Below are 23,709 nucleotides of genomic sequence, written 5' to 3'. Positions count from 1 at the left end.
AATGCATGGAATAGTTTGGTTTCTTCTTCTTTCAAGAATTATAAACACGTTATTTTAGATGTTTTAACGTTAATGGGGAAAAAAAGTAGAATGACAAAAAAAACAAACCAAGCAACCAAACACACAAAAAAAAAAAACAACAACCCACAAACAAATATTCAGGACAACTAAATATAACTAGAACTCTAGAAAATTTTTAAAAAAACAATTACCTACCACACCATAATGATCACGATTCTCAAGGACACTTTCTTCACATAAACTCAGTTTTTACTATGGATTTATTTCCTATCCTTACAGCTGTAAGATTTCTTAGGATTCTTTCTTAGGATTTTTTTTTTGTTGTTTGTGTGTGCACCTATATTGAGCCTTCTCCCAAGATGAGGTTAAAGAATGGAATAGTACATTAACCATAAAATACAGGTGGGTAGCATTTTCAGAAAGCACAATTAAAACAGAATTTAATTGAGTGCTATCCTATCCTTTCAGGTTTTGTTTCTGGTGACTGCTGAAGAATTCTAAGCTTACTCTGAGGTAAGTACATTAAAAAATTACAATCTTTAATAAGAGTACACAGTTTAACTTGCAACTTACCATGCAAAGGTCACAAACCTATCTTTTAAAATGGGTTTACTCTTAACAACAGAAAAGTTTATTTATTGCTCAGAAATAATGAGGGACTAAAGCCTGCGTATCCTCAGGAGAATCACTGCCAATACGAAGCACTATATAAAGAAGGATTCACCTAAGTTCTCAAACTTCCCTTTAAGATGTCTTAGAACTCAGTCTGAGAGATGACCCAGGTAATAAATCTGAGAGATGATCCAGGTAATAAACAGCTATGACTTTACAACGACAGTGTATCTTTTGGTCCTCATCCTTTAATTCTACCATGTTTCTCAGGCCAGATGTTCCCAACATGAAAGCAAAAAAGAAGAAACTCCTTTCCTAAACTGAGGCACTTTTAAGGAGCTTATGGCAACGGTCAATAAATACAGGAAATAACTCATACAGTGACTGTGTAGTATACAGAAAAGAAGGCAGAAGACTAGTTTCGTCATGCTGCCACAAATTCAAGAATTGAGGAACAGCTGGACTGTTTAAATATAAATGACTGAAATCAATATTTACTTTAATATCAGAAATTCTTCTTTAATATGCATCCAAACAAAAAAAAAAAAAGAAAAACATGGAACAAGTACTCAAAATATTCTCTTTATTCCTACACAGAAAAGGGGTGAGGAGGTAGGTGGGGAGGGGGCAAAAAGGCTCCACATATACAATGTATCGTTTAACAATTCTTCTGGCATTTTAATTATGCAACTCCCTGTAGCATTACCAAGTTGCACAACAGAAACAACAGATAGGAATCTGAAGAGCTTAAAAACCCCCCAAAATGTCTATGAAAACCTATGAAGTTGCTTGTAGTAAAATTCTGCAGTGTCATAGCCATATTTTTAAGTTCTTTCTGTAATTTTGAGTTTTGCTTTGAAATCTCAAACAGACTAGAATTTTAATGTTAACACTGCACTGAAGTACAGTTTTTAATTGTTGAGGAAAATGTTTTCACCTTCATACTCAGAAATATCAAATTATAACTACAGTAATTAAAGTTAAATACTTAACCAAATCTCCAAAACCTCAAAAGTTTATATATGTGCAACATGGCAAATGTAAATTTCCTGCCTCAAGTTCAAATTTCCAAGCTTAATACTGTATTCCAAATATGACAATTCTCTAAGGATAGAATACTCCAATTGCCTCAGTGATTTCTTGAAATATAACACTTTTTTCTGCTGTACATTTAGATACTACATTTTTTTGCAAAAGCTTTGCTCTCAAATTTATATACACAAAATTCCACCACTCTCACACTTTTGAAGCTGTCTGCCAGAACATTTCTGTCACACGTACCTGACAGTACCATCAGAGGATGCAGTAAGAAGGTATTCATTGTCCTTTGACCAACAAAGATCATACACGATGTTAAGGTGACCATAAAATTCTCTCAGGAACTGTCCAGAAGGAATTTCATACACTAATGGAAGTTCAAATAGGAAAATAAAATTTTTGTAAGTGTTTACAATCCATTATACACAATTACTAGTGCAAAGTTTAGTCTAGTCTCATACTGAGTTTTTGCTAGCATAGGTCAATTCATTTTCTTTACCTTCTCATTTTCAGAAAACGGTATCAAATAGTTGCTAGATATACATAAACAGCAAGCATATACTTCCATCTAGTGGTTCATGGATGTCACAAATGCCTTAATACTTAAGAGATTGGGCTCGCCAGGTTTACATTATTAGAACCACATTAGGATTATTATTTATTTTTTTAATTTCTGAAACTGTGACTGCAGATGACCAATGTTAGATAAATATTAAGATAGAGATCATTTTCTGCGGATGTACAGTAAAGGAACCTAGACATACAGTTCCTTGTTTAACATTTACTTTGTACACTTAAAATACTACTCTTTGTAAATCTAAAAATTCTTATGCAGAACAGTACTATGCAGTTTGATGCTTGTGAACAAGCATCCCTAAGTCTGAGTAATAAGGAATATTTGTAGTTCCAGCTGAACTGGACTACGGAAGACAGCAGCCTCCAGCGTGGAGATGACAATTTTCCAGACATGATAATACATTAGAGGGGAAAAAAAGTGGGGGGTGAGAGTTTAAAAAGTTATTTCACCTAAAACCTTATTATCAGATAACATGTTCTTTATGTAAACTGATTTAGTATTTCCATTAGGATTCTATGCAGAAATACTGTTATTTCATGTCACTGACTTGTATATGTATTACCATGTATGAAAAGCCAGTTCCAGGCCTATTAACAGACAGATCATTTCCACAAGTCTTTAATGTACGGAAAATTTACAAGATACACTATAAAACAAAACCTCTTGAAAAAATTAAAAATGCACATTTTCCTTTAATGCCAAACTACTTCGATGATAGAGAAAAAAAACTAACTTACAAGCAATGGGGTATCCATTCCTTCCAGCACATGCTGCTGCCAGGGTCTTCCCATCATGCGAGAAACGAATACAGAAACAGCCCATATCTCCACCTCGCAGTGAAAACAGATGTTTGTTCGGTATGCGACAAGCCTAGCTTTTCAGGCAAGAATTAGGATTACAGAGTTATAAATATCAACTAATCAACACTTAAAAAGACATTCTCAACTATGCCATGCATAAGCCTTCAAAAGCTATGCCATGCATAAGTCTTCAAAAGCTATTAATATTCAAAGTGAATTTAAAAGAAAAAAAATCAACCTTTTAAAGAGACACAGTTCTGCAGCATAACTTAGATCGCATTTACTTTGTATGTTCATTTCTGCACATTATAACAGACAAAAAGTCCTTAAAACCCAAGAAAATCTATAATTAACATTTCCTTCATTTTAAAATATGCTTAATCATGACTATCCTCCGTAATATAAGCTATTAAATTAGTAAGTCAACCTTGTTTAAAGAGTCTAAGCATAACTTTTACTAACTTAACAGTTATGGCATGGACTCATAAGAGTAACTACAGGAACTCAAAAGTTTGGTCTACCAAATTGCCTTCATCATTCCTCATCTGTATTTGAATTTTCCATTTTTTATTTTTATTGATTCAGAGTCTAACTGGAAATGACATATTTCAAAAAATTATACAGGTAGCATAGCATCTCTTTCTCTCAAAATATTTCCTCTGTTTTTATCGATGGGCTTTTTCTCCAGAACTAAATTAAAAAATTAAGGGAAATTAAAATATCCACAGTAGTTATAAGAAATTTAACCTAAACTTGATTTTTAAGAGTGACAAATGTGCATGAACAGATTCCTATGCATTTAAAATAAATGAATAAATCAGGTTATTATATAATTACGTACTCACTCTTCACTTGAGAATAAAGGTAAACACATTTTTTAGAAACTGAACATGTGCTTTAATGCTTTTTAACCTCTCTAAAATAAATCATTAAAATGTTGAATATAAATTTCAGCTTAGAGCAAACTTCTTAAAGTTCATGAAGCTGCAATTCACATACAATTTATTTCATAAGTGATTCATAATTACATGGAGGATTTTTAAAAATAACATCACCTATCAGTCTGTATCTCTGGAGACAGATACAAATATACTGTGGTTCTTTAAAAAGGTAATTTTGCTTTAAAGGTAAGAGTCATTTTTATGTATATAAAGGAAATAATAATTTGGAGTGATTATTTCTTTTAAAATAAATATCTGCTTTATTATTCTTTGGAGCAAAGACACGCAGCATCATGATAATCTTACTGAAATTCTTTCACAAGACACCACATCATAAAAGAGATGATCACTGGTTCTTCATTATGTATATGGACTGGTCTAAGAACAAAAGAACTGCCTTCTTTGTTTGTTTTTGGATGTCAAGCAAATATTCTTAGGATTATATTTCACTTGGTTTTGAATACACACTTATTTGCAGAATTGCAATTTTCTGCAATTAACATTAACATAAATATGCATTTTATGTTTCCTGCTATTTGTAGTAAGAAAATTTGCATTGCAAAACAGACTCGACTATTCTTTACTATTATAATTAGCAAACGTTATTGGGAAATAAAATGAAGTTCAGGTGTATTTAAGTCCTTTGAAAGGACTTGTACAACTGAGATGAAATCTAGAAACTGTCTTACTTCCACTACCTGAGTAGCCCTACTCTTTCAGATCCTTGAGAATTCTGGAGATTAAGAACACCTGACTGTTCTGGGAAAAAATAATTATATCAACCATATTTGGTTAGATGTTATGCCTCCACTACTATTTTGAGTTCCTTGTGTTTTGTATTTTGCTTAGTAGTTTTCTTGTTATTGTTTTAATGTTTCAATGAATGATTTGCTTCATAACACATCATAAAAATAAAACTATTAAAAGGTAGTAGAACTTTAAACTATTTTTCTTCAAAAAGCAAAGAAAAATACTTCACCTGTCCAGGCAATCTTGTCCATTTAAATTGCTCCTTTTTCTCCTCCGGAGAAGTGATTTCACATGATTTTTTAGATCCCTCTCTCTGGAGATCACACAGTGTTGCACTACTTTGTTCCTGCTGAACAGCCACCATAGAACGGAAAGAAGGAGTAACCTTAAGGCAAACAAATTATCAGGAAAAATGTTTTAAAACAAACAGTGTGTATCTTAAAAGATCAGAAAGTACTTTTAACTTTAAATGCACTACATTTTTACATCTGAAAAATGAAGAGACTGGAAGAAACCTCATGCATGATTATTGAATAGAAAATATTTAAAGCAATTCAGAGTTAAGTGCCTTATGGTCCTTCTCACTTACAGAATTTACACACCTGCATAAGCCCCGTGACTCAAAATAGTGTTTCTCGTAATGAGAAGGAATACCTGTTTTCCAGAACATGCCCTAAAAGTTTTCTGTCAATGGCAGAACATGCAAAGTTGCACACAGGAGAGAACGTCTGTTTTTTAAAGATAGCTGTGAAGTGCTGAGTTTGGAACATGAATCTTAAGATGCAAAGTTCTTGCTATAACTAGTTACATACTAACCATTTCATATCCTACATGTAAGTACAGCTTTTATATGAATGCATACAGATGCATCATAAACACACTCCAGTTAGTTACTAACTCCTACAGAAAAGTCTGTGTATCTGTAAATATATTTAACTCACACGATCTGGAAGTTTTATGCCTCTTATGGTTACATATAAAGTTGATGGGTAACGATTTCTAGGACATCTTTCCCACCAGTCATAAACCTCAACAACGTTTGAATGTGACCTGGTCTTTGGAGGTGGGTAATACAATTGCAGACGGAGTTTTCCATCAATGTTTAGAATTCCATTTGCACCAACAAGCTGGGAGAGCAATTAAAAAGAGAAGAAGTGTTACATTAACACAAAATTAATAGAAGTCTTGGATTTTAGAGTTTATCCTCTGGTTGTTTACTATATTAGAAATAATCTACTTCCCTTCAGGGAAGCTTATTCCTAAAAGCTATAATGAAATAAGCATGTATTAAATAACACCTTCATCAAATCACTAAGATTAAAGCTTAGTTCTTAAATATACTTCACGTGCACGGTGACAACATCCAGTAGGTGGGATGCCCTCAGCAGTCCCACTGACTTTTTTGTTTTAAATACCACTTGCTGGAATCACCCAAATCTCAAATGACTGTAAATCCACGAAAAGCCTCTTCCTGCCTCCTCACCCACGTAAGTTTGAATTCTACAGCAAAGGGCATAGGTAAGGCTTTGACTCAGAGCAGACTTTCTTCCCCTTCTGTCTCATGGCCTCAGAACAGAAGATACATGAAAGCATTAACTCTTCCCGTTTCTGAGAGAAGAGTTCTCTTTATTGATCTAAATAGAGTTAGAAAAATGAATTCCTGTTACTGATTAAAAATCAATACATGCTGTTAGAAAAAGTCAGAAATTAATGCTTGTGTTTTTCTTTCTGTGTACCTACTACTGCCACTAACATTGACCGCTGTTTATCCAGGCACTTCTACTTTGACTGATAGATGAAAGGATAGATATAATAAAGAATAAGTAATGAAGAACAGGTCGTAATTTTATTTGTATTTATGAGCTTGAAATTCATCCTTCCATTTGCTCAGAAGTAGGCTGTGTTGAATGCCCAGACATACACCCAGACAGGGAATACCACACCCCTGATTTCTGCAGATTCACGTTGGGAAGTGTCGAGAAGAAGATCAGTACAGAATGACCTGGAGGTCCCTGTGCTTTCTCCTAAGCTTGCAGTGCATTTATCCTCTCCTGTATGTCTCATGCTGTGGACTGTCAAGATCTACCATCCAAAGGGGTAGGTCAAAATGTACAATCCTCAGGCAAGTTAGAGCACATACCACCTTGTTAGCTCTCCCAAGTCCAATTTGGCACACTCAAGCCTTTCTAAAAAGGAGAAAAAGGTACATGATGTGTGGGCTAAACTACTTGTATCTCATTTCAAGCTTTGCATCTAAAAATGACAGTGATTTTATTATCAGGTTAGGGAGTCTTTCCAAAGTCTTTACAACTAAAAATGCCATTACAATACAGCACAGCTGAGGTACATAAATCAGTAGATTTGTTTTTTCCTTTGCAAAGACAGCTCATGAAATTTTTTTAAAAATAAATCTACTCTTGATAAATAAGCAAAATTCTTACACATCCTATACTTTTTTGAAAAAAATATATTTTACTGACAAATGTATTCCTATGGATTTTATGTGGGGAAAGGAGAGGGAAAAGAGGGAACAGACAGGCAAGAAAAAATTTTCATCTCTCATTTCATTTCCATTTCATGGAAATATTCAGAAATGTTTCACTAATTCATAAAAATCTAGTTTTTTAGATAATTTAATAAGAAATATTTATATTTTTTGCTTCTTCCTTGTAATATTTACAATACCTTTAGAAATGCCCAACAGATTTTTCGGAAACCACATTCCTGAATTTGTGCATCAGAGTTGGCTCTCACTTCATCCATACTTAGGAAATCAAGGATCTGCAAACATTAGCAGGAATATAAGTGTACTTCTGATGAATATATACTTAGTATTAATAGAAAACACTGATGAAAATATGCTAGAGGTGATTCATTAAATTAAAAAGATTTCAATTTTAGGCAAGTACAAAAACAGTACTTCTTCCACACAAGTACACCATTAGTAGTAACAGAACCTTTTGCATTTGCCTGATGACTATATATGACATATTTTAAAAAAGAACATAAATATGATCTTAAAAAAAATATTTTCTTCCTTTCTGTCTCATTAGAAAAAGTTCATGTGTAATTTTCATAAATCCTATGTAGTTCACAAATCATACATATAGATAATAAATCCTACAGCCAGAACCAGCTGTAAATTAATCTAGCTGAAAATGGTTGGTCAAAAATGGTTAGGTCCTTTCCTAACTTCATCAGTTGTGCCCACAAGATTCTTCATTTTTCTGGTCAGGCCATAATCTTCTCATATTTCCTGTAATTCTTCCAGTATATCATTCTATCTTGAAATTTTAACTTCAAAAATTACACTGAAATCAAACAGCAGGCTTTCAGTGTAGTCATACTTTGGCTCTCCATTGTTAATGTGATTCCCATGGCGAACCTTTACATTCAACTGTAATTACTTTTGTGCTAAGTAACCAGGGACTCTTAATTCTATAAGTGTGTTCATTTATGAGCATCAGAGAACACAAAGAAACATAAGGTGATATTGTATATACAATGTATATGAAATATACATGATATATACATTCTTATAAATACTGTAATACTTGAGCTGAAAATTATGTTGAATACGTACTCCATTTTTTTCCTATAAACACAACCATATTGGGGGTGAACTAATAATTAATTTATGAAGAATGAGAAAGAAGCAGATGTCTAAAAATGAATGGAAAACAAGGCAACAGCTTGTTCATTGGTACAAGAGGAAAGAGATGTTGCTACAAGCAGACAGACTCCTTTTCTGAGTTTCTGATACTTAAACCGTTTCGAATTTCAAGAATGTGGGAAAGAAACTGATAGCCTCTTTATGTGGTGCCATCCCTCCTGATCTAGAACAATCTTACAAATCTTTTCAAGCTCATAAGTTTCATGAATTTCATAAGTTTCAAGAAAGCTTTCTTCCCCTTACTGCTTACAGAACAGGTTTTTTAGCTTATAAATAATAGCAATCACCAATACTGCTTTTTGATATCTCCACTTAATGCTGTATCTTAAAGCTCTGCTATTAATTCAGTATAACTGAAATAAGACATCTGAATAAGCTAAATTTATACCATTGAAGAAATACAAATGTAACACAAAATCATAACAAGCAAAAATTTTAAATATTTATTCTTACCTCAAAAAACAGAATTACCCGAGGGCTTTCTTCAGTATTTTGAATAAAATAACTAAAGCGCTCATTAAATATTACTTGCTCCTCCCATTCTGGAACTGTTGATTTAAACCGTCTGAAGTCATATGGTTGCGTCATAATAGGAAGAATGTGCTCTATTTGTTCTTCTTCATAATAAGATGAAACTTTCCTCTCGCTGTTTGAAAATTTCCAAACAGTTATAATTGTTAAAATTCCTTAAATAAAACGAATCTCAAACAAAACAGTAATTTAAATTAGTGAAAGCAAATACAAGATACCATTTGTTTGATTTGAGAAAAAAATTTAAAGCCATACAAAGCTTAAGGCAATTGAACATAGAAATGCAACAGGCTGAATTGCAAAACCCTAGCAATCAAATTATTATGACCAACTTTATTCCACAGACTCTTCCAGGATCACTATGCATAAGCAGGGTTGAAATCTGTTTTTGGGATACGTATGGATAATGACAATGGAAAGAGGCAACTGAAGAGGAAACTGAAGTTTCTAATACAATTAGAAATACAATAATGACCTTGCAAGCTTCATGCTCTGGGATGGCCTCATTGTGGCTTTTCAGTACTTAAAGAGGACTTATAAAAAGATGGGGAGAGACTCTTTACTCAATCAGATAATGACAGGACAAGGGGGAAGAGTTTTAACCTAAAGGAGGGGAGATTTAGATTAGAAGTTAGGAGGAAATTCTTCACTCGGAGGGAGGTGAGGTACTGGAACAGGTTGCCCAGAGAGGTTGTGGATGCCCCATCCCTGGAGGTGTTCAAGATCAGGTTGCATGAAGCCCTGGGCAACCTGATCTAGTGGGTGGCATCCCTGCCCAAGGCAGGGGGGTTGGAACTACATGATCTTTAAGGTCCCTTCCAATCCGAGCCATTCTATGGTTATTTCTGTATTACATTTTCTAGAGATTAAAAAAAAAAAAAAAAAGCATTTATAACAATCACAGACAACAGATAGTTTATTAAAAAAAAAAGTCACCTATGATCCTTCTTGACATATAAGCCACTTCTTTGATCAACGATATGGATTTTAACCATAGGATGAGATACCAGGAGATCAGTTTTAAGTCGATCAGAACGATGGATATAAACTCCCAATACAAGATCATCATCAAAACCAAATTTAGACTGAACTGAAACTTCTGAATCCTTCATTTCCTCATTGTTTTCTGCAGTAACTCCTGTGTTATCTTCTAGAAATAGTAACAAACAAGAACAAAACAATAACCACCAGAAGTTACTATGTTCTGCTAGTGGCAGTTCAAAGGAACAAAAACACTTTGTATTCCTTTAGCAATTAATGGTAAAGTACTTCATATGTTCTTTTTTTTAATAGGTTAAAATAAAATCATAAAATTTGAATGATTGAATGCATAGTATATATGCATTCTGTGCATCATACAACCTATTCCTATTAACAAACATTTTTATTTAAAGGCAGAGGTCTTTCTCTTAATCAACAGAAGTTCTTTGCCAGAAAGACTTAAAATTCATGCAGTTCGGTATCCTGCTCTGGACTACAGCCTATGGCTATAGCTTTTTAAAAGAGGGGAAAAAAAAAGACCGTATCTATCAAGCATTGGCTAAAGAACATCTTGATTTAGAAGTTAAAATAAGACTGCCATGCTTAATAGTTATCAAAAGACCTATTCCTTGTGAATTTTTGTAACATCCCTTTAAAAAAAAGTCATTTCTTATTTTGGTCTCTGCAACATCTGAAGAAATGAGTTCTCCAATTCTCTAGTATATGTTGTGTGAAAAAGTATTTCTTACGTTTAAATTGAGCACCACATTAAAACAGTGGTGATACAGCCTTTACAATGTAAATAAGAAGTTAAAAGTGATGAAATAACAAAAATGCAATTAGAATATGCACTTAAGTAATGAACTGTGAAGTTGGTAGATATATAAAATATTATTCTTAAAAGACACTTGCAACCACAATTCTAAAGTTATCTCCGGTAAAAGAATTATCAAGATTTTGGATAGATGCATCAAATTAACTTCTGTTAAAAATAAAAATAAATAAAAAAAAGTATTAGAATTGGAAGCACAAAAATATAACTAAATAAACTTTAATAACATCAACATCAGTCTCAGTCACTTTCATTAGTACTACATGCAAAATATTTTAAAAAACAAACAAAAACAGAGGCTGAGATAAAGCAGCACACCATTCTAACATTTTGCTGGCATACCTTTTTTAGTTTTCTTTTTAACCTTCTTTGCTTTTGTTTTCTGTTTTTCCATGCTTTCCTCCACATTCTGTCCTTCTGATACAAATTGCCTTTCCAATGAATGATTTTCATTGCTATCTTCTGGGTGATGCTGTAGCTCAGAAAGGGACATTGCACTGAAATGTAATGGATTACTGTCAGCAATTGCAATCTACTGCAAATATGAATACAACTGTTTGTTAACATCATTGATACACCTGAAACTTCATCTTCAGTTCTCTAACTTATCATCTGTGTATCTTGAAAATACACACACACACACACACAGAGCTCCCTGGAATTAGTCTTTTTCCAATCCAAACACTTTCCTGTGTGCATGCAGAACCACTCATTTGAATAAAGTTAAGTATATAGTTTTTTGCTGGATTGGGGCCATCACTCATTACCAAGAGAACATACTAAATGGTTGAGTGGCTTCCACATAAAACAGACATCAAATGGTATTTTTTAAAAAGTTACACAAAATCTGTAAATTTTAATATTAATCTCTGCGTTATGAAACACTAGTAATTATTTCCATAACAGAATTATCCATTTGTTCATCATTTAGAAAAAATGTACAGGCAAAAGCTCTCTGATAAACTATACTATGTGTGTATGAATTTTCAGCAAAGGTTTTCATATTGTTTTAAGGTAGTTTATCATAGTACCTTGTTTCAGCTTCACAAAATCCTGTGATTTCTTTCTTCTTTTTTTTCTTTTTGCCCACTTCATCATTCAGTGCAACTTCATGGCTTTGAACAGTGGAGGTAAATTCAGACATCTGTTCTTTAAGTTTCATTCTTATTTTCTTTTTAATTGCATTTACCTCTTCCTCAGCCACATGCAGCTGATAGGCTTGAATTAGTTCTTCTTCCTCTTCTAATTCAGTTACATTTCTCACTTCAGTCAAGGAATTTTTAATCTTTCTATCACCTTCTTGATGAGGTACATCTGTTTGTGATTTACTTTTTGTTTTTTTCTTTGGAAAATCATTTGTCTTTTTTTCAAAACTCTCCAGTTTAGCTTCATATAAAATTTCCTCCTCATTAAATTGTTCTTGTAACAGTGATTTCTTTTTCTTCTTGTTAGACTTTGGTTGCTTGTTTGCCTCTCCACTAACAATATCATTATTTATCTTCTCTGCAATTGATGCTTTCTCTCTCAGTTTATTTTTTGTAAATCGGGGACTCTCTTCTTCAGGTTTATATGTGTTGTTTATAATTGCTTCATCATTCCCACTTTCTTTAGTTAGATCAATATTCGTTCTAAAGGTGTCAAGCTATGAAGGAAAAGAATATAAAACACACTTGTAATAAAAATTACGTTCTAAGGATGAACATGTTACTTATTTTTTTAAGCAACATTACACAAAGCAAAAAGCAAAATGAAATCAAGGGTCTAATAGTTTTCTTACTTAAAATTAAGAAGTGAGAGATTGAAAGACAAGATAATTTGCACTGAAAATAAAACAAACAAACAAAATTCTGTTTGGGCACTTCACCTTCAGTTTATTTTCACTATGTTTTTAAATGACTTATGTACATCCATGAAAAAATCCACAAGTCCACTCCATAAGTATACTGAATGCTTTACACCATGAAACCCTCGAAGAAAATGCGTAGCATGAACACATTTGTTTAAATGTTTAAGAACATTTAAAGTACAAGCTAGAGACAAACGTTTTGATAATGAAATTATATTAGAAAGAGTTAAAACCGAAAAACTGATTCCAAAAATATATATAAAGATAAAAAACCACGCTAATCTTAGTTAAATGACAAATAATCTAAAAACCAACCTAGTAAAACTAGCAGAGATTAATCTCAGTTAATACATTTGTCTTTGTACTCCTTGTGACCACTTTTAGTGTTTTTTTAGAGAACATGTAGTAAACTTCCCTTCCTCCTTCAGGTGTCTTCTCCTGGTTTACTAACCAGCATAATTACAAACAACACAGCAAGTAACTTATGCCCAGATCCATAAGAAGCTTGATGCACAGATTGCTGTTCCTTGATGGAGCTTCTATAAAGTCACCATGGTTCATATACTGTCTTCTTAAAAAAAAACAAACAACTCTGGAGTTCCCATATGAAGCATTACAAAAGGACTTTAAAACACAAAGAATGCACATACATACACATAGAATGCATACAATCTTTTCTTTGCCGAGACCTTCTTCCCTCAATAAACATAGCCAGCTTCTGCTTCGAGCTAGGATTCTTCTCTCAGTTACAAAATCACATTTGTCTCAAACATTTTTAGAAAGGGATAGTATGCGTACAAGAATGTATGATCACCAAAATGTACAAACTTACAAGAGAAGAGAATACTTGACATGGACAGAGAGTGAAGTTGCAGTGGCAATCACATTTTGGAGGATCGTGACTTTAAAATGCTAGCCTCTGAATAATATTCTGTGACTAGGAAGAGTATACTCATTATGCAAGTCAACTGCCTCCACACTGTACAACCAGAATTATGTGAGCCTGCAAACCTTCATCACTATCTTGTTTTTACTCACATCTGACATTCAAAGAGATAGCATGGAGAGCAAGGAAAGTATTGTAACTATTGACAAATGAATAAGCAGAAGAAAGAAAAAGTTGGAATTACATGAGTAAAAACACAGAAGGGAAAAATCACAGAAGTTTATTACTTGTACAGGAAAATCGTCAAATAAAAGCAGCGCGACAAAAAAAAAGTTTAACAGCTGAAGTCTGAAACTAGGAAGTTGTAAAACACACTAACTAGAATTACTCAGTCTACATATTAAACAACACTATCCTAATAAAATACAAAGAGACAATGGGCACAAACTGAAACACGGGAAGTTCCATGGAGAAACATTTCTTTACTGTGAGGGTGACAGAGCACTGGAACAGGTTGCCCAGAGAGGGTGTGGAGTCTCCTTCTTTGGAGATATTAAAAACCTGCCTGAGTGTGATCCTGGGCAATGTGCCTAGGAGGCAAGGTGATCCTGCTCTGCAGGGGGGTTGAACGAGATGATCTTCAGAGGTCCCTTCCAACCTCAACCATTCTCTGATTCTGTGAAATGAATAAGTGTCTAGAACCTAATTTAAGCATACTTATCAAATATATCAGAAAAATCAAAACCCATTCACGTAACTTTTCAGTAGGTGTCTTTATTTTTAGCTCCCCACATCTAAAAATAGTTTAAATTATCTCAACATGAAATCATGAAAAGGCCTGTCTTGTACCATTGCCTTTTTTTTTCTTTTTTTTTTTTTTGCGCTGAAATAGACCACTAACATCCTTTTTATTCATAAATCAATGATTTATGTGGAAGAGCACATATAAATAACTTGAAATAGAGAATGAAGTAAGGGAAAGAAAATATTTAAAGCAATAAGCTCTGCAAAACCTGAAAAAAATAATGTTAATAAATTATCCACCTCCTCTTCCAATAGGCTTTAACGGCAGAGCATTTGGAATCTAGGTTAAAACACACCAACAGTTGTTAAAACATACCAGCAACCATAACTAAGGTTATGCTAATTTTTTATTTTTTTTTAATCATTAATGCCTTAAGCCCTGTACTGGGCTTACATGGCAAGGTTTTGGTAGCAGGAGGGCTCTGTGAGGGGAGGGGACGCTGCAGAGGTGGCCTCTGTGAGCAGAGCCCAGCAGCTGCCCCATGTCAAATCAGAGCCAACTCCAGCCAGCTCCAAAAGGGAGATGCTGCTGGCCAGAGCCGAGCCAGGGAGCAATGCTATGTGGGAGCCTCTGGGAGAGCAGATTTAAGGAAGGGAATAAACTGCTGCACAACAGCAGCTAGGAGAGAGGAGTGAGAAAGTGTCAGAGAACCAGCTCTACCTGCAGACCCCCAGGTCAGTGCAGGAGGTGCTCCAGGCAGGCAGCAGCAGTTCCCCTGTGGCCTGTGGAGAGGCCCCTGGTGGAGCAGGCTGTCCCCCTGCAGCCCATGGGTCCCCCATGGAGCAGATCTCCACGCTGCAGCCCCCCCGTGGGTGGAGGAGCCCCCGGTGGAGCAGGTGGATGTGGCCTGGAGGAGGCTGCGGCCCATGGAGAGCCCCCGCAGGAGCAGGCCCTGGGCCAGAGCTGCAGCCCGTGGAGAGGAGCCCCTGCAGGAGCAGGCGGTCTGGGGGGGGCTGCCACCCACCCGTGGGGGACCCGTGCTGGAGCAGTTTGCTCCTGGGGGATGGACCCCGTGGTATGGAGCCGTGTGGGAGCAGCTCTTTAAGAGTTGCTGCCTGTGGGCAGCCCCCACAGGCTCAGCCGAGGAAGGACGGCATCCATGGGAGGGACCCCATGGGGAGCAAGGGCAGGGAGGGACCGTGAGGAGGGAGCAGTGGGGACAAAACATTAGGGAGCCCCCATTTCCCTGTGCCTCTTGGTGGGTGGAAAGTAGAAGAGGGTTGCAGTGGTTTGTAGTTTGCTTTTGGTTCTCACTGCTCTAGTCTGTTATCAGTTGGCAATAAATTACATTAATCTCCCTAAACTAAGTCTGTTTTACCGTGACAGTAATTCATGAATTATCTCCTTGTCCTCATCTGAACCCACAAGCTTTTTTTTTTCCCCCCTATTGTATTTTTCTCCCCATCCTGTTGAGGAGGGGGAGTGAGAGAGCGTCTATGTGGTGACTGGCTACCTATTGGTGTTAAACTACAAGCACATAAAGTGGAATTCATTGAGAAACCCCAAACAATACCAAACTCATACCTGACCTGTTTGAGAGTTTCTAAAATAACTTTGGCATGCAAGAATCATTTCCTAAAACAAATCTAGTTGTTGCAAAATCCTGCTTGAAATATTTACTAGAACCTTTTATTTATGATGCTTACAAACAAAAATATTTGTCCACAAAAATACAGTACACAGTCACTTGATTATAAGAAATTTACTTTTCATAAAAACAAACAAAAAAAAAAAGAATCTCCTCATAATGAAGGAAAAACACAATCACAAACTGCCGCAAATTCCAGGAACATTAAAAGATGCAAGCAACACAAAGCTGTTTCAGGACTGTAGTTGAAACTAATTTTTCAGACACAGCCTGTGTGATCTTAATTCAGGCCACATTTCCTATGCATACCATTTAATTAAATATAATAATTAAAACATTATTTGCATCAGATTGTCTTAGGCAGAGACATGGATACTGGTATAGATCCTCCATCTGAAATGAAGGACAAAAGAACTAAAAGCAATCACCTGTTTGTAACACACTTGAACTGAGTTAGAAAAAACAGTTCAGCTGCAAAAGCTGAATGACAAGGCAGACCTTTCACTGACCATAGTTGACATCTCCATCTCCATTCCTATCCCTTCATTCCTATCAGTTGTGGCTTGGAACTCATCCTGCCTTACTGTTATGGCCTTTCCCCTTCCAGTCATTCTGCTTCTTTTCTCTCCAGACAAGGGGCACACAGAGCATAGCAGACAAGAGGTCTCTTTACCCTCACTTCTGACATTCAAAATCACAGCAGCCTCCTGCAGTTCCAAACTCAGGTTTCAAGGAAACAGTGGCCTATGACCGGAAGTTTTATTACTTCAAGAAAAGCAAGGTTTAGTAAGGACAAAAGTAACAGCCTGGAACTTTTCCATTGGAAACACACTCTCAGCCATGACCTGTTTCTGGTCAAACCCAGGAAAACATTTATGGCAATTATGTGACACAAAGACAACCACTGCTGAAAATTCCATGTTATTTCAAGACATGAAACACTACACAATTAAGTTACATGAAGTGAACAAAACTGTAACAGAACCAAACAACCCCCTCCATCTCCTCTTCTCCCACAAACATTTATTGCTTACTAAGAAAAGAAAGCTGAAGCTTTTACAGAAATTTCTACCAGAATGCAACCATCATGGAAAATATCAACCTGAGCTCTTACATCTTTGCCAGACATTAAGGAAATACTCAAAATGGTCTTTGCAATATTTCAATACAGGTTCTTCTCAAGTTCTTAGTGCTTCAGTACTTTGGCAGGTTTAAGTTTACAGCTTCACCAAACCAAAACCATAAAGTTAGGCTTTCACACTGATACTAAAAATGCTTCTTAATTTGCTTGCGTGCCACTAGCTTTTGCTTCAGCTCACCATGACTATACTGCAAGTGTTTCTGGCCAACTCCCAAACAGTAGTGTTTTACATGAGAATCTTCAGGAATAAAAGCCAGTTTTAAAACCAAAGTAAGCTTAAAATATTTATGAGAGTAATACATAGTTGCATTCTGTACTACAACTCTAAGTTTTGTATACAAGTATATTCAGAATAGTCACATTGTAAATACATGTACAATTTTGATATTCCAGAAAATATCATTTCTATGTCTTAACTAAGTTATAAAAGAATGAACATTCACTTCCAACATGCCATATGGATGCAATTGCAAGAAAAAAGATTGACAACAGTCTAACAGGAAAAAAAAATAAAAAAGGAACATTTGCCTTTTAATCAATTTTCTTTCTTTTGAAATTCCAAACATTAAAAGTCAATAATTGGGATATATAAGACACAAACATTTATTTTTCTACTCAGAAAAAAAGTTACAATATGAACCATAATTTAGAGGAATCTCACAGGCTCTTTTAATGGAAAATATGCCACAAAGATGTCATCTAACCATAAAGACAGGTTGATAAATGCATTCCTAGCCTTCAAGTCACAAGCTAAGGCAAATATCTTAAAAACAGGTGAACTACTTAATACACATGTAAAGAAAGAAAGTTCAGCACATGTAGAAATATGCTAATTACAGAGATCAAAATGAAAAAACACATTTCAAATGTTATTTAATATTTTTTGTAGATTCTTATACCAGTAACTTTAGGGAATGTAATGAAGTTGATTATCTACACTCTCATTGGTTCTCAATTCACAGATGTATTATTACTCTCAAAAGCAAATACTGCTATGGCCATGATCCTAGAAGTCCATCATTCAAACTCACACTGAAGTCAATACTGAATTTGAAAATCTTAAATCTTTTCCCAAAAACTGGAATGGAAGAAAAAGTATTGACAGACTTCAAATGAGTCCATACCTGTGTACAACACTTACTATTTACCAATGTTACACTCCAAATAATTTTGGAGTATCTCTGAATTACAAGGATCAATTTGTGGTACATAAACAACAAATAAAAGCCACATCAAAACCAAAAGATACAGGCAGAAATACACTTTATACTTTTAAAAAATTATAATTATATATATATATTTAGCTGTTTATATCTCCTTTCTACAATACATTTTCGTGGTCTTTTTCCACTAAGGAAGGCAACCAAACAAAGCTTGGCTGTGTTCAAACTTACCACAATATTCTCTTGAGAGTGGAACTTCTTTTTCTTTGATTTCTTGTTGTCTGTTAGGCCAGCATGACGTCTGAAGATTTCCTCAAAGCGAACTTTGGTTTTTGCCTTTGCCTCACTTTCAACTGAAAAAAATAAAATTGGATTATGATTCAATAATCACCATCCGTATAAGACTGCCTAATTGTGCTTTACAATTTCAGTAGAGAGGACTTATTTTAATCAGGAAAAAATTACCAAGAAATTTGCTTAGTATTCAGTTAAGAATTTCCACTGACTATACACTGCAGGAGGGTAACTCAGCAACATTGTACAAACAAGCCACGCTGCTACTTGTTGCTGAAACTGGCACTGTTTACTGTTTCAAGCAGGAAGGAGATTTTTGTACAGTACACACATGGAGATCAAGTGGCAAGCAAACCTTGGGTCAGCCAAAGCAGATGACACTGACAATGGAGGTGACGAACTGTCCCCAGGAGAAGGGGCAGCTCTGGGCTCTTACTGAGCCTGGAAGCCAGAAGAGCACCACCTGCAAGAGGCAGGAGCGCCCATGGATTTGAAATCAGCTATAGCCCTGATAGCCCCTGACTTTCATGACAATGTTATCACCAGCAGCTCAATCCTTGAAGTGGTAGGTGTTCTAGCCCTCTGCCCTCCCACCTGAGTAATGCTTAACCTGCAGTGAAAGTATTAAAAATGCATTGTGTCACACAATGAAAAAAGGCTACTGAATCCTCAGCTATAGCATATTTGTCATTGTAACTAAGACATTTACAGAAGCCTCCATGTAAAACAAAAAATAGTAACAAAAACAATGCTTTGAAAATCAGCTCTAAGTATGGACTCGAAATAGAAAGAATGCAAGATAAAAAATTTATGGACAGAAGTAACTCATATTATATTATTCTGACTATAATACACACATTAGAAATGAAACACAAAGGGTTCTTACCTGCTGGCATTTTCAGTCCTTGGTTAAAAGCAGCTCAGCACACCAGCTGCTTCTTCCTCAGAATTCACCATTCTGTTTAAAGTAATTAACAACTTTAATTAACGTAAATTGTCCATAGACTTGAAGCTACAAATTGAATGCACGCTAATTGATATCAAGAATGAGTACAGGCCTTTTACACAAATGGTCTAGAAATAAGTATTTCTCTAAATTATGACAAGTTCTCTCAGATCTCAGCTCAGAATTCTCAGCATATGAGAAACTTATTTGCTCTCAGGTAATTAAAAAAACTGATGAACTGCTATGGCAATAAAAATAGGTATTTTTCTAGATAAAAGCCAATATTTCAGTACTGCACTTCTCCAATCTTGAAAAAATCAAACAGCAACACCACAAACACAAAAACAATAACAACTGTACAGTGTATTTAAATAGTGAACCATGCAGCCATTTATATTGAAGATTTTCTAATCAGTTTCCTGTCTGATAGCATCATAAACGAAGTCACATTTTAGCCAAGTGATAGCCTACAATGAAAAGGTTCATAGCTGCCAGCTAACCTAACTTTATTGCAAATCCCTAAATATTTACATTTACATAAAGCAGTTGTATTTTACATAAAGCAGACAAGCAATCACATGAAACTCATTCCTTTAAAGAAAAAATGTTAGGCCCTCCTGGTTGTGAAGAAAATCTTACAAATGTAATTCAAACCAAAGCTGGAAGGCAAATAAAACTATTACACAGCTTTATCTTTTCATCAAAAAAATCATAATGTTTCACAAAAAAAACTTTAATAGAAAAAGCTGTTTTGTAAACAGTGGAACTAATGAAACCTAGCTTTCTATGAATATGTTATGTTCCCCTGAGCCTTCCATGCAGCACACTACCGTACCCACCTGCCCTTCCAACAGCACATCAAGGCAGCAGCTCCAAGTCCTCCCTGCAGAACACCTTCTATTAGACGCCATTCGCACATTCACTGGATACCCAGACTACACCAGTCCTAGTAAATTAAGACATACCAGTAAATATTGTTAAATCAGCCTTGGCACAGCTTTGGTGCAACCCATCTAGCACTCCTCCAACAACTCCTGCAATACGGTTTAGGAGTTAGTATGGATGATAGATTGTTATTAACAGGCAGTTTGCAAGTGGACACTGTTTTGGAGCTAAGAAAGTTTAACAGCATGAAAGCAGGCCATGCATACCACTTGCCTCAATACTATAAATCACTCCCGGGCAAATGTATTTTACAAGTAGATGCTTATGTGCCCCAGCATCTGCACTACAGTACCCTCAGATCCCTCTCATTTCTCTTTCACAGTGTTATTTGCTTCTTTCTTGTCCCCCCACAGGCTACAAACTTTCATGTGATTTCATATTTCTTATAGTAGTTTGGCCTGCCTGCTTGCAAAACCAAACCAAATTAAAAACAAACAACAAACAAACAAAAAAAAAAGCAAAGCACAAGGGTTGGTTTGGGATTAAAGAAGTGCTGCTTAGTCAGTTTCCAGGTGTCATTAGTTTATTTTGTGTACTAAGCAAAGCATTTATACTAAGTATCCAACAGCGCCTGGGGATGTTTGAAATTTACAAGGATGACCAGAAGTGACTTCACAGGAAATGTTTTGTTGTGTAATTTCATGCTTTCACCCACAGGGTAGGAATATTTTCCCTTACTAAAAAATGTTTTGACTGGTAAAGCAAAGCTTTACTGTCACAACTGAACAATAACTGTTAAAAATAACACAAATGCCTAATTCTTACAGGAAATGAAAAACAGAAAATATTACTGAAAGTAAATCTACCCTTGAAATTTAGCCTATTATTCAAAAGGACCATTTTAAAAGTAATAGTCATTAAGTGCTGCTTTTCAAGTAGTTGATTCACAATCAGCTAGAAAATATTTGTAATTTGAAGGAGTTGAAAACAAAAGATAAAATACAGCACATTCAATCACTTTAATCATTCATGGTGAATGACATGAACACACAAGATTCTGTTATAATTAGTACAGTGACTTCAACCACCTCTCCAAAAAACTAATTATAAACAACAAATGAAATGATTAAGTGCTCTCAAGTTTAAAAACAAAATGGGTTATACATAACAAAACAGCACAACTACTGAAGTGCATACATGTTTCAACTACTGAAATAATTTTATAACCAAAGGATAAATGAACCATACCACAAAAACAAACAAATAAACAAACCTGCAGCTAAATTAATTTTGAAGATCCTTGTGCTTGTAATGGAACAAACACATTTCCAAAGGCTTGGCTCATCTTATATGTACCAGTGTTCACTGTAAAATGCATAGATTCACCAAATTCACCAGTGACTGCATCATCTTCTATTTACCTCCATGTATTCAGTAAATAATCTATCCTCTTGCAACAATAAAAATGAGATGCTGTCCTATAATGATCATCCTTTTATTTCATATACACTTGCAATTTAGAATTACATGACATTTGACGTGGTGCATTAAAGCAACTATTAGCCTTGTGTAAATATAGATCCTTAATCAACAGGGTAAGAACAAGAGCGTTTACTCAGTCTAATCTCACCTTAAAATAGGAGAGATTTAATCTTACACTGGAGTTCAGCAACCACAGAGCCCCGGTCTGTATAAACCCTGTTATCATCGAGATTAAACTGGCAAGATGCACTTTTGCCTGACCATATTTGATCTTTTCCATGTTAGTTAACATAGAGCAATCTAGGAAAGACAAAAATAAGTATTTGGGAACAGAGGTATATTCCAGATGACAGGAATAGCTAGGAAAACTAAGCCATGAAAACTTCCAGGAATTACTGGACACCTCCCTGAAACTGATTTAACTTTTTCTTCTCTAATATCTCCCCCGTATTTCTAAACAAATCTACCTCAAACTTCTGTTATTTTCACAGTGTTTTACGACAGATGAAGTCTCTGTATTCCGCACGTGTAAAATAGGTGTTCTCAGTGCAAAGCACGTCATGAGCTGCACATTTCAGGAAAGGACTTTTATTAATCACCATAACAATTAGACAATCTCAGAAGCAATTTATGTTATAATGAAGCAGAATATAGGCCATTTTCACGGTTTATATTTCCCATACAGGGAACTGACAAGTTCCCTGCCCCACTCGGACCGCTTTGGAAGCTGAGCTGACAGAACATAACCGCACGTTGGGGGATTTCCATGAAATGAAAACACTTTTTTTTTTTAACTACTGCAACAAGCGAGTGCCACCTAGGGAGGCTGGAAACGCGCAGAGCACCAGGCTTTGTTTGTTTTTATTCCTCTCGATAAAACCAGCCGCCTGGTAGCCGAACCCCTCGGATTTACGAATCAGGGATTTTTCAACGTGCCTTACAACCTTTATTTTTATTCATTTTCTTTAAGAAACGGGCGTTCGCGCTGCCTTTGAATCTAACTTTATCCCAGTGACCACGAAAGCGCCCCGGGGACGCGCGGCGCCTGAGGCAGAGCCCCCGCCCCAGCGGGGCCCGGGCCCAACGGCCGCGGGGCGCAGCGCTCCCCGCTCCCCGCTCCCCCCGCCCCCCGGCCCCGACTCACGTGCCGCTGCCGCCAGTACCGGTGCTGCTGCTGCTGCGGCCGCCCCCGCCCCACTCCTCCAATGGTCTCGCCCTCGCTCCCCCCCCCCCGCAGGTGGTTCAGCCGAAAACAACCCCAGCTGCCAGGGAAACGGCGCGCGTGCGCCCAGCGCCCCCCCCCCCCCCGCTGCGCCTGCGCCGCGCGCGCTGCGCGGCCCCGCTTTAATAGGGCAGCCGCGGGTGGTTTCCCGCCACGAAGGCGCGCATGCGCGTTAAGCCGTGGCGGCAGGCAGGGGGGTGGGGCACGAGGCGGGCCCACGCGCATGCGCAGTGCCTCCCCCCCGTGACCGCGTCGTTCGTTGCTGCCCACTGTAGGCTGAGGCGTGGCGGGGCTGAGGCGGAGCGCTGAGGAGCGGCCGTTTTGGGGAATTTGTCCTTCTTTAAATTAAAAGTTTGAAAGCAAAACTTGTGAAAAGCTTCAGTAACAAACATCCATTTCCATCATCCACTTCAAAAACGTCAGAGGGAGCTCTGTTGAGCTCCGCCCAGCGATGAAAGCTGCTCACAGAGGAATGAAACGCCTCAGTGAGGCACTTAGTGGAACTCTATGAGCTGCTTTCTGCGAGCTGTACGGCACAGACATCAGCTTTGAAAATGGCAGTAGGAAAAGATGTTCTGAAGCTGTGCAGACACTGCAGAACCTTTAATTTCCTGTCTTGATTTAGTGGGTAACTTGCGCAATGGTTCACTCTCCAGCAGTAAGAAGTGATTCATTGTTATTGTCAAGGAAGAACT

The 23,709-nt window shown here is 36.4% G+C and overlaps 1 protein-coding gene across 4 annotated transcripts in view; it reads right to left on the bottom strand.

Moving 5' to 3' along the window:
* AHI1 (Abelson helper integration site 1) overlaps window positions 1-23,088 on the bottom strand; it is a 90,683-nt gene extending 67,595 nt beyond the window's left edge. For 2 of the 4 annotated variants that reach the window (XM_068677345.1, XM_068677347.1), the window contains exons 1-14: window positions 22,937-23,088; window positions 20,265-20,371; window positions 19,366-19,437; window positions 18,835-18,942; window positions 18,417-18,538; window positions 11,788-12,398; window positions 11,099-11,253; window positions 9,880-10,093; window positions 8,866-9,058; window positions 7,425-7,520; window positions 5,681-5,866; window positions 4,969-5,124; window positions 2,986-3,118; window positions 1,915-2,038 (exon numbers count right to left, since the gene is read on the bottom strand). In XM_068677345.1, the coding sequence (XP_068533446.1) occupies window positions 1,915-2,038; window positions 2,986-3,118; window positions 4,969-5,124; window positions 5,681-5,866; window positions 7,425-7,520; window positions 8,866-9,058; window positions 9,880-10,093; window positions 11,099-11,253; window positions 11,788-12,398; window positions 18,417-18,538; window positions 18,835-18,942; window positions 19,366-19,375 (2,108 nt within the window). In that variant the 5' untranslated portion in view covers window positions 19,376-19,437; window positions 20,265-20,371; window positions 22,937-23,088. Of the gene's footprint in view, window positions 1-1,914; window positions 2,039-2,985; window positions 3,119-4,968; window positions 5,125-5,680; window positions 5,867-7,424; window positions 7,521-8,865; window positions 9,059-9,879; window positions 10,094-11,098; window positions 11,254-11,787; window positions 12,399-18,416; window positions 18,539-18,834; window positions 18,943-19,365; window positions 19,438-20,264; window positions 20,372-21,583; window positions 21,676-22,936 lie in introns of all 4 variants that reach the window. The other 2 variants (XM_068677346.1, XM_068677348.1) reach the window with 2 other exon arrangements.
* Between the last annotated feature and the right edge of the window lie 621 nt (window positions 23,089-23,709).

This window comes from Anas acuta, chromosome 3 (genome assembly GCF_963932015.1).
Source record: "Anas acuta chromosome 3, bAnaAcu1.1, whole genome shotgun sequence".
Lineage (NCBI taxonomy): Eukaryota > Metazoa > Chordata > Aves > Anseriformes > Anatidae > Anas > Anas acuta.
The sequence above is the reverse complement of the archived record's forward strand: the minus strand, read 5'-3'. Positions and strand labels throughout refer to the sequence as shown.